This window comes from Meles meles, chromosome 8, assembly GCF_922984935.1.
Source record: "Meles meles chromosome 8, mMelMel3.1 paternal haplotype, whole genome shotgun sequence".
Taxonomy (NCBI): domain Eukaryota; kingdom Metazoa; phylum Chordata; class Mammalia; order Carnivora; family Mustelidae; genus Meles; species Meles meles.
Genome location: NC_060073.1, coordinates 1,492,392 through 1,503,224, shown reverse-complemented (window position 1 = coordinate 1,503,224; position 10,833 = coordinate 1,492,392). Strand labels below are relative to the sequence as shown.

General features: G+C 68.0%; 1 protein-coding gene across 2 annotated transcripts; it reads right to left on the bottom strand.

The window, feature by feature from the left end:
* Positions 1-3,040: 3,040 nt before the first annotated feature.
* MRPL23 (mitochondrial ribosomal protein L23) lies at positions 3,041-9,719 on the bottom strand. Of its 2 annotated transcripts, XM_046017728.1 has the most exons (6): positions 8,227-8,430; positions 8,035-8,171; positions 7,831-7,953; positions 6,948-7,030; positions 6,323-6,396; positions 3,041-3,240 (listed from the first exon to the last, which is right to left on the bottom strand). In XM_046017728.1, exons 1-6 carry the CDS (start codon positions 8,305-8,307, stop codon positions 3,073-3,075), a joined length of 666 nt encoding a protein of 221 aa, XP_045873684.1. In that variant the 5' UTR covers positions 8,308-8,430; the 3' UTR covers positions 3,041-3,072. The 2 variants fall into 2 exon arrangements, with proteins under 2 accessions (XP_045873684.1, XP_045873685.1); XM_046017729.1 differs by lacking the exons at positions 8,035-8,171; positions 8,227-8,430 and adding an exon at positions 9,602-9,719.
* Between the last annotated feature and the right edge of the window lie 1,114 nt (positions 9,720-10,833).

Below are 10,833 nucleotides of genomic sequence, written 5' to 3'. Positions count from 1 at the left end.
CATACACCACGGAGCATTACATGGCCGTTCACAGCACGTCCTGAGATGTGCCAGGCCACGACGGACCTGGGGACGCGGTGCCGACCACCGAGCCCGCGTGGGGCGGGGTCCCGTGTGTGCGACCTGCGGGGCACAGGCTGGGCCCGAGAGATGGAGAGCGGAGCTGAGGCCGACGGGGGTGGGGCAGGGCGGGGGTGGCCACGGGCTGCTTTCTGGACGACACAAACATGTTTTTAACAGCGGATCACAGGGCTAGAGACGCAGCTCTGTGAATGTGCTCAGACACCTCACGACATACTTGCAGGGGGCGGGCGGTGGGGTATGCGAGCTATGTCTCCAGAAAGCCGCGTGGAGATAGGAGAGGCCATGCGAGCCTTGCCCTGCATGCCGGGAGGGAGGCCCCCGGGGCCGGCGCTCCCCACCCAGCACCCACCCACGCCTCACCCAGCCCCCAGCCCCCGGGCTGGGACGCGGGGCCGTCACGTCTGCCTCGGCGGGCTCACGGGGCCAGCCGTTCCCCGGTTATGCTCCTGCACAGACTAGCAGAATTTAGGGTCACATGAAAGCCAGGAAGTGGGGGGAGCACGGTCACTCCAGACGTGCCTTCCAGGAGGCCCTGGGGCGGGGTGGGGGGTGGGGCAAGAGGAAGTGTGGCGTCCCTGGGCCTGGATCCTCCGCTTGGGGGGGGACCCATGGGGAGGGGGTGCACACGGGGGCCAGAAGGCGGGAGCCCACCCGACGGGCGGGGGGTGTGTGTGTCTGGGCTGTGGGAGCCGTGTGGGCACTTTCCCGGCAGAGGGCCCCGCGGCCTCTGCGCCTGGCGTGTGGGTGGCGTGGGGACCCTGCCCCAGCTCCCCTCTGTTATCTGCAGTCAGAGACTTAAGCCCTGGGTTGGGAGCTGGGGAGACGGCCTGGCGCAGCCTGGGGGAGGACCCGTTGGCCCTAGAAGAGGAAAACCAGCCGCCGACGGAGAGACTGCGGCCAGATGGGCGTCTGCTCCGTCCAGGCGGCCCTGGGCGGCTGGGCCTCACCTGCGGCTGCTGGGCGGGGGGCGGGGGGTCTCGTACACGTCCCCGGGGGCCTGGGCACCCACCCTGCTGCCGTCATACCTCATCGCACACTCCGGGAACTGGGCAGAGCACGCGCCAGGCCCCAGGGCCCTTCCCGGCCCCAGCCCCCCTCTGCCTGCCCTGCCGGCCTCTGCCCCCTCTAACCTGGCGTCCCCGTTCTCACTCCCTTTTGCAAAGTAAACAGACCTCCCACATGCACACCCCAGAAGATGGGGGGCTCACGGGGAGGTGGGGGAAGCGCTGGGGGCCCTCCCTCTCTCCCTCGGCCCAGGGACCTCCCCCACAATCTGGGGCCCTGCCTGCTCCCCACAGGACCGTCCCCACAGGAAGGGGCACCCAAGCCCATGCGAGATGTCCAGCCAAGGAGGGCCTGCTGGCCGCCCATCTGCTGTGTGGGAGACTCCCCACTCTGGTCCCCAAGCAGAGACCCGGAGCTCGTCTCCCGCTGTGCAGGAGAGGGGACACTGAGTCTCCGCCAGGACACCCGGGGCTATTGTCATAGGCCCTCTCCCTCCCCAGCCTCCAGCCAGGGAGCAGCCCGGAGGGGGAGGGGTGTCCAGCAGCTCCTCCCCGAGGCTCTGAGCCTGGGGGTGGGTGGAGCAGCCCCCCAGCCTCAGGCCCACTTCCTGGATTCCCGAGGACCTGCAACCCCCACCGCTGCCCTCCCCTCCACCCTCCTTCCCATGGGCCTGTCACGGGGCCCCAGCCAGGGAGGGGGCTCTGGCGGCCTGGGGCAGGGGGGTGGTGTGCAGGGGAGACCAAGGACACAGCTGCTCTCCCGCCCCTTCCTACTCCCCCGGCAGAAAGATGACCGTGCCTCTGGGGTGGAGCGGGCGGGGGGACCCGGGGGTCTTGGGGAGCTGTGGAGTGGGCAGACAGGGAGGCCAGCCGGCGGGGGCGCTGTGCCGTGTGTGGGGCGTGCGTGGCGGCCCGCACCGGACGTGCTCAGATGAGCGATGGGATTCCTCTCCCAGCCTGGAGTTGGGGTCCTCGGGGCCGCGGGGCCCCATGAATTATTTCTCCAAGGAGAATACCGTCGACTCGGCTCTCCGGGCGCCTTCCGGACCTTCCCCGTCACTTTAAATCAATGCTGAAAGGCGGCGTTTGCCCGGACCTTCACCCTCCAAGTGGAGGGGGCCGTGGGGCCCACGTGACGCCGCCGTCCCGGGTCTGGGTGTCCCTCGGGGCGGAGGGGAGCTGCGGAGCCAGGCCCCCACTTCCTCCTGCCCCTGCAAGGCCCCCCCGAGGCGGGAGGCAGCAGGGCTCTCCTCCCTGAGGCCTGGGAGCAACCGTGTCCTAGCTCAGGGGCCGTGGGGCCCACCGGGCTCAGTACCCCGGTGCTTTGTGGTTTGCTCCCAAGTCCCTAGGCCCGGCCGGCCTGCATGAAACCTGCACGCGGACACACGCCGGCAGCCCCGGCTCGGCAGCCTCGGCAGGGGCGGCCCCTTTCCCGCTGCGCGCGCTCGGCGCACTGCACCCAGGGCTCCCGGAGCATGACCACAGGGGCCTGTGGCACACAGAGCCACTGGCCAGCTTGGCCGCTGGCACATCTCACAGCCGCAGCCCCTCGGTGCACGCCCTGTGGGTCCTTCTAGACTGTCCAGCCCAGGGTGCCGATGGCCACTGCCCATGCTGTCCCATCCCGGGGCCTTCAAGCCCCTGATCCTTCCCACCTCGTCCCCCCTTTCCTGCCTCCTGTTAGCTTGGTCTGCTGAACACGGCTTCCTCTGGGTCCTGCCTGTGGCGCCGGGGGGTGCCCCTGGGGCCTCGGCGGGACCGGCCCCTGCCCGAGGCGCTCACCCTGGCTCTCCTCACAAGCTGCCCACACGACCTTCCTCGGAGACCCTGCTCGAGCCCCAGCCGCCGGCCCCGCCCCTCCCCAGCCTGAGGCTCCCAGGGCCGGACCGTGTCCCTGCAGGCCGGTGCCCTGTGTGCGGGGGGCGCTGGACAGAGGACACAGAGCCTGGGGCTTTGCTCCACACGTGGGACTTTACTGGGGCCGTTACAGGCCGAACCAGCTGGGCACGCCACCGCGCCGGGGATCCTGCCTCTGCCTCTGCCGCTGCTCCTCCAGGAGCTTGTCCTGGATGTCGTCGCCGCTGGGGCTGCCGTCGGGGCTCTGCTCTTTCTCGGGAAACAGGTCGGGGAACGTGAAGGTCTGTCCGTGGGCCTGCAGGGGAGACAAGTACTTGGGCTTGGACACCACACCGGCCCCGGGACCCTCCTGCCCCAAGCCCCCAGGGATGGCCACGCGGCCACATGTCCGGGGCACTATCCCTGCCTGGAACGCAAACACGTTGGCCGGCCACTGGCTTTTATCTCCCAGCAGGAAGCCAGGACTCTGGACAATGCCCCTTTTCATCGGCATTATCTCTTTATGGAGGGGTGTCTGCGGCGGCAGAGGCCTCGTTAAAAGCAGCCCAGCAAAGCACGCATTCACGGGCGCGGGGGCAGCCCGGTCGGACCGGGGGGCAGGAGCGAGGCACAGGAAAACACGGCACAAATCACGTCTGGTGCCGCGCTGAGACTTTTTCCAAAATACCTACAGGCCTTCACCCACATTAAAGCCTACCCCTCCTCCTGGCTCGGAGCTCGGCAAATAAAACGCATATAACGTACAAAGAAATGTACATATGCAGCAGTCTATAAATCAAGACCGGCTTTGCAAATTAACTGGTTTTACGTCTTTCACTAAAAGTTCAGAATGGGCCAGCGCCCGCCAAGCCCCAGCCCAGACTCCCAGCACGTGTGCACGGCACCGGCCCTCGCGGGCGCGGAGGAAGGAGACCCCAGCCACCATGAGGTGCCCTTTCAGTTCACCTCGGCTCACGGAGCGGCCCCCCAAGATCAGGGCATGGGGGTGGGGGAGTGAGGGAGGGGGGCGCACACCAGGGCAGCGCTGTCTGTTTCCAGACGGGCAAAAAAGCATGGAGGACGGCATCCCTATCTGGAAAATTGTAATAAGTAAAATCAGTAAAGCGCACTGGTTCTTGGAGACCCTTGTTTTGTAAAGAAATTTGGCTTTGGGCAGGCGGCCAAGTTTGATCTGAAACAGCCCACACGCCCCACCCGAGAAGGGAAGGTTTATAAATTCTGGTCGCATGGCGTGGCGTGTGGGCCCGAGTGTAGACAGTGGGGCCGTGTGCCCTTGGTAGCCGGCCGGCGGCAGGGCGAGCTCACCCAGCTCAACAGGGCACTTTCTTCCTTCTGTAAAACACTGAAGGGCAGCAGTTTCCACGCAGGCCGACTGCCCAGAACAGGGACTTAGTTTAACACATCGAGGTGATTTTGCTGGTTTGGGCGGGGGGGGGCCCGAAACGACATTTTAAAATATAAACACCAAGATGCCAGTTTGCAAGAGCTCCGGGAACACGGAGCCGGTGGAGGGTCTTCCCTTCTCACCAGAGACCAGAGCCACTTGCGGACGCCCCTCTCTGGGGACTGTCACCCTGGGCTTTTCCAGCATGAACCCTCGACTCCTTCACGGCGCAGAGAGAATGGGTTGGCAGAACAGGCCAGGGAAGGAGCAGTGTGGGAACCGGCCCGGGACCGGCGCTCCCAAGCGCCCCCCGGGGCCACTGCCTGGGCCCCAGAGGGCTTCGGCTGGCCGGTGACGTGCGGCGGGCCGTGGGGGGGACGCAGGCCCGCAGAGATGTGTATCAGGTTGGCGGGGGTGGGGTGGGGACATGGAGCCCCCGCCCCGCCGGACGGGCTCTTCCGCAGCAGTCAACTCAAAATAGATTCGGAAACTTAATTTGTGTTCGTGATTGACCCTCTGTGTGCTTTACAATTAGCTCTGTTTTTAGAAGCCCCAGAGCGGGGCCCATGGGGACACGCTGGGAGAGGTCGGCCCGGCAGAGGGGGGCAGAGAAGGGACCCCTTCAGGGGGCAAGGGCCCCGAGCTTCCTGCTGGTCTGCAGGCCGGGCCGGGGCAGGGCACTCGGGTCCCTGCCCCCGGCCGCGCCACCCGGCTTCGCGTGGGCAGAGGCATGCCCCGCGGCAGCTGCGCCCACCGGGTCGGAGCGGGCTGAGGCGGGCCCGGGGCAGAATGCAAGGGCTCGGCTGACTCAGAAGCCACTTGTAACCGTCGCTGGCCCGCGGAGGGCCGGCTGGCGAGTGCCCGCGCAGGGGGTGTCCGCCCGCACGCGTGACAGAGACAGATGGCCTGATTTCACACTCAGGACACAGGCGCCTTTATACGGCCAACGGGCGCTCTCTCCACCTGGACTGGCGGCTTTCATGCGCGGCAAATATCAGGCCAAATAATTACACGGGCCCCTGTTTAGAACAACACCGGCGACTGTTCCTCAGAGAGCTCCGCGCTAACCGCTCTCCCGACCAGCGGCCTCCTCTGCCGCGAAGGGCCCGCGCGGGCCAGGTCTGCACAACAGCGCTACTGCCATCTAGCGGCCACGGGCGGCCGCCTCCCGCTGCAGGCTCGCCGGGGGCCGTCCACAGGGTCTGGAAGAATCTAGAAGCCCCCCACCCACGCTGGGGGTTTCAAACAGTGGGGGCAGCGAATGGACCCTGCTAGCAGGGCCGTCCCTGGCAGGTCTGCACACAGGTGGCGGGGGACAGGCCGTCTCCGGGAGGGCTCCTCTGCCGAAGCTCGGCTGGGGTCCCCGCGGGAAGGGCAGAGCCTAAGCAGGGGGCTCTGGGGCCGTGGGTCTTCCTCTCCCCTGGACAGAGATGGGCCATGGACCCTCTCCCCACGCCCCAGGACAGGCAGGAGACACGGTCAAGAGAACACTGCAGAATGTGCTGGAGCCCCACAATCCAGCCCAAAGGGAAGGGGGCTGAGCCAGGACCCCGGGGCATCCGCAACGGGTCCAGCTCTAAGATCCAAGCCATCAACTGCCTCCCCTGCCCCCGTCCCCCGGGGGCCTGTCCCTCCGAGGACACGCTCTCCAGAGCCAGGAGCTTTGATTTCCGTCTAAGCCCAGGCCCCCGGGCCTGGGTGGGCCTGCCCAAGCCCACAGCACGCTCAAAGTCCAAGGGCATGACACAGCGGGCCACGCCGGGTCCTCCCAGGGGCTGACTGTGCTCTGAGCCCCAGCTCTGCCTGGGGCTTCGCTGGGGCTTCAGACTAAGTGCAGGCTCTGCCCCGCACCCGCCACAGGCCTTGAGCTCCTACCTCTCGGGGCCTCCCTGGGCCCCAGGCGGGGCCGCTGCACAAACACGTCCCCCGCACCAAGGTCACGGTGCTGGTAAGTCACGCCCAGCACGTGGGCCTCTGCCCGAAGCCCACTCACCAGCTGCACGTAGGCTACCTTGTAGTCTGGTCTCTTCACCCTGACGTTCCTGTGGTCCCTCTTCCTGTTGGAACCTGTTTGGGGGGGGGGACACAACACACTGTAGTCCGAACACGAGACCTTCAGTCCAACTCATCCAGGAACGTACTTTCTAGAAAGAGGCAAACACGTCAGACTTGGGTGGTCTCCCACAGATGGCAGTGGGTCCCACCCGAACGTGACCAGTCTGTGGGCCCAGCGCCACCACTGTGGGTCTCCGCTCCCGAATGGGTCTAGAAGAAATCAGGAGACCCCTTTCTCCCATTTGTCAGCACAGAGGCCCTACAACTCAGGGTGCAGTGGGGGGTCGGGGCCCACGGTAGAAGAATGAGGGGGTCAGGGAACCAAGAGGAAAGCGCTCTGCTGACCCTGCTTCCGAGGCAGTCGAGGGCAGAGCCCAGAGCAGGAGCGGGGCTGCCCACCCAAGCACCAGCCCCGGCTCTGCCCCGTCGGCAGTGTGGGCCCGGGAGACCACTGCGGCCCCGAGCAGCTCGGTTCCCGAGCAAGAACCAGCCCCCCCAGAGGCTGGGATGAGGCCTCCTGGGCTCGCCCTCCCCCACCGAGGGCAGCGGGGCCTGGCACGCACCGTGCTGCACCCTTGTCCGCACGGTGGCCACGGGCACGTTGTAGATACGCTCAAGGTAATTCCGGAGGTCCACCCTGGTCATCCTGAGGTCAAGATGGAAGAAAAGCAAGTCCCAGCCAGGCTGAGATGAATAGCAGCCACGTGACCCCACTCGGGGTCTCTCCCGTCCCCTGCATGCAAGTAGGGAGAGGCCACAGGGGGCTTGTGCTCACTGGGGGCCAGGCTCCCTGGCAGAGCTCTCCCCAGGGAAGGGTTAATGTGGGGGTGCCCCAGGCTGCCGGGAGCCCAGCCCACCAGGGCCCGTCCTGTGCACAGTGGCTGTCCCACCAGGCCCTTTCCGAGACACGCGGTGCTGATGGGTTAGGCCCCCTCCTCCTCCCACCTGAAGTGGCATCGTTGACACGGCCCTGCCCAGCCACCCCCAGCCCCTTGCACTGGGACAGTCACACTCTGAGGCTGTGCAGCAGGGCCCTGCAGCCTGGGGACCAAGTTGTGTGTCCCTCTGGCGCTGGGGGCCTCTGTAAGGGAACCACCAGGAAAACTAGGTTTTTGGAAGCTGCGGTAAACAGCTCTGAGAGCCTGGGGCCAGGCGCCTGGGAACAGCGCGCGGAGCTCCATGCAGTTAAAGAAGTGTGGGGCCTCCACGGGGCTTCCCCCCGCAGGGGGAGGGGGCAGTAGCTGGGGGAGGGGAGGGCGTGGGGGGGCAGCCCGGCCTCACCCAAGGCTCTGCAAACAGCAGGCCCTCGGTCAATATTTGCAGAGCAGCTCAGAGGGCCGCCTGTGGTGTTTTCACAGCGGGGAGAAGCCCCACAAACGAGCCAGGTTCTGTGACCCCAGCAGAACGAGGGGACACTCCCCGGCCCCGCATTCCTCAGGGGCTTACTCCATGGGGATCCGGAACTGCACGGTGTCCTCGGGCTGGGCCGTGCCGGGCCGCACCAGCCGAATGAAGAAGTTTGTTCGGAAGACGCGGAGCTGGGGGTTACCCAGCTGGTACAGGGGGTACCTGGGGAGGGGGAGGCGTCCGTGTCAGACAGAGCTCAGGACCCCAGGGTCGCCCCTGGCAGACCACCATTTGCTTACCCACCGCAGCAGCAGCAGCGGGAAGGCAAGGAGGCAGCTCTCCACAGGCCAGCGCCCCAGGGTCCCCTCGGTTCGCTGCACGGTTCTGCCCAGCGTGGGCCCCAAGACTCGAGTGCCCACCAGCGTGTGTGGGCTGCAGCCCTCAGGAAAGGACTGTCGAGTGCCTCAAGCAATAGGCCTGCCGTGGGGCTGCAGCCCTGGTCCACCCCGCAGCAGGGGCCGGCGTCACTTGCACAGTCTCCGTGTGGGTGGGAGAAGCACCCATCACCGGGACCATCACCCCACCCCCACCCTGAAGCCCGCCCCCACCCCCAGCGAGCAGTGAGAGGTCACCACCCACCGCCACTGCCAAGTGCACCACAGCCAGGGGAGGACAGTGGTCTGCAGGGGGCCAGGCCTGGGGGGTTGGGCATGCAGGGACCCGGCACCATCGCGGGTCTCAACCGTAACCCTGGGGGCCGCTCTGCAGCCCTGCCCGTGGCCCCTGAGCTTGGCACGACCAGCACCCTGAGAGGGGGGCTCAGGGAGACCAAATTCTGTGCTGGTGAGGATGAGGAGGGCCGGGGGTGAGAGGAGCAGCGAGCCTCGGGGCTTAGCAGGCACCTGGGGCGTGTGGACGGTGCGGGGGCTCTGGGAGGCCAGGGCACCTGTAGGACGGGATGGTCACATGCCCTCTGCCTGTGACCATGTCGCCGCGCGGCAGCTGCCCAGCAGGGTGGGCACTGGGGGAGGCTGGACGGGCAGCTGCTGGAGGGTGCGGGCCTCGTCCTCTCCCGCCCGGAACAAGAGGCCTGCCTCGTTTTACCCTCCACGGCAGGGAGGGCCAACGGCCGGCCACCCAAGGGCTCACTTATTCCCCCTGCTGACCAGCTGTGGCACTGCAGGGGGGCAAGGGCAGCCCTGGGGCAGCTAGGCGGGTAAGGACGCGGGGCTCAGACCCGGCCTGGGGCTGGACGCACGCCCAGGTGAGGGTCAGAGGCATAAGGCGGGCAGGACAGGGCTCTCCCCTGGCGTCCAAGGCCCGCTGCCCCTCGGCCCGCCGGACCCTCCCGCGGATTCCCCAAGCCCGACCCTGCTCAAGGGCAGCTCCCGACTGCCCCGGCCTGCTCCCAGCACAGCGCCCTGGCGGGCTGCCGCCGGCCCTACCTCCCCGGGGCCCCGAGGGTGACTCACCCGCGCCCCCGCCCTCCCCCGCGCCCCTCCCGAGCCGCCCCGGCCGCCGCGTGGACACGCCGACCCGCGGCCAAGCCCGCCGCCCTGCCTGCTCCCCCGGCCCGCGCCCGCCCTCGGCACCTGCCGGCGCCCCCGCCAGGCCAACGCGCATGCGTGCAGGCGGCGCTCGTTCGCTCGGGGCCGGTCCGCTCGCCCCGAGCCTGTGCGTCCGCCTGCACTGCGGGGGGGCCCGGGGGGGGCGCGGGGGTCCCGGCGACGCGGGCGGGGCGACCCTCCCTCGCGGGCGCCCCACGTGTGCGCCGCGTCCGCAAACCCCCGACCTGCACCGCCCCCTCCCCGCCCCCCCTGCCCCCGCGCCCCCCCGCCCCCCCCCCAGGCCCGCGCCCCCGGCCACTCACAGCACGTTCCGCGCCATCGCCGGTTTCCGGGCCGCGGGCGGAAGGAGGGGCGCGCACGGCCTGCGTGGACCCATCACAGCGCCCCCTGGCTTCCGGGAGGGCCCTCGGCGCCCCGCCCACTGCCCCGCCCCTGCCCCGCCCCGCGCACCTGCCCCACCGCCCCGCCCCGCTCACCTGGCTTCCCGCCCCGTTAACCGGCTCCGCCCACTCGGTCGCTCCGCCCACTGCGTCGCTCCGCCCACGATCCTCCCCCCGCCCCCGCCTATGGCCTCAGCCCCGCCCCGAGCACCTGTCCCCACCGCCCCGCCCACTGCCTCGCCCACTGCCCCTCACTACACACCTACCTCACCGCCCTGCCCACCGCACCTGCCGCACTCACCACACCTGTCTCATTCTGCCCCACCTTTCTGTCTCATCGCCCCCGACCCACGTCCCTACCCCACTGCTCTTGCCCCACCCACTGTCCCTGCCCCACGCACCTGGCCCCTACCTGGCCTGCCCATCTGAGCAGCACCGCTGACCTGCATGCCCTGTAAGAGCCCAGAATCTCTCATGCCCCTGGGTCTCTCCCAAGTCCCGCACACCCTTCGAGCGTCCAGAACCCATTTTGCCCAGTCCCGTCACTCTGCCCAGGCACCTCGCCTTGCCCGCTCCCTGCCCCTCACACCCCGCGGTGCCCTGCAGCATCCCCTTAGTCCCACGTGTCCCCCACACCCTTCTGCACCCCACACTACCCCATAGGCCACGCCCTGGTGCCCACAGGAACTGTAGACCATGGCCAGCCAGTCTTCCAGCTGCTGGCAGAGGTGGGAGGCGGGAGAGTGGGGAAGGGGGCTGAGTGGTCCTCGTCTGAGGCTGCTCTCTCCACCTGGCCAGGGTGGCTTCATCCCTTCCCTTATCTGGGGCTCCAAGGCCCCTCACAGTGCTTCTGGGCAGCCCTGGGCACCTGTTCCCATCCCCTGGGCCCCCTTCGCCCTACAGCTTCCCATACAGCCCTTACTCAGGGGACGCCCACTCTGTAGGGCACATCTGGGACCCAATGCCCCCTCCTCCCAACCTGCATGAGGACCTTTGGGGAGGGCCAGGTTGCAGCCTCCTCCTCCAGCCGGAGGCCCCATGCTCCACCGGCTTCCTGTGCATCGTGGCTTCTGGCCGTTCCTCGATCCCCTTAGCTGCCTCTCCCCTGCCACAGTGGCCTGTTGACTCTGCACCAACAGCAACTTCAATGCTCG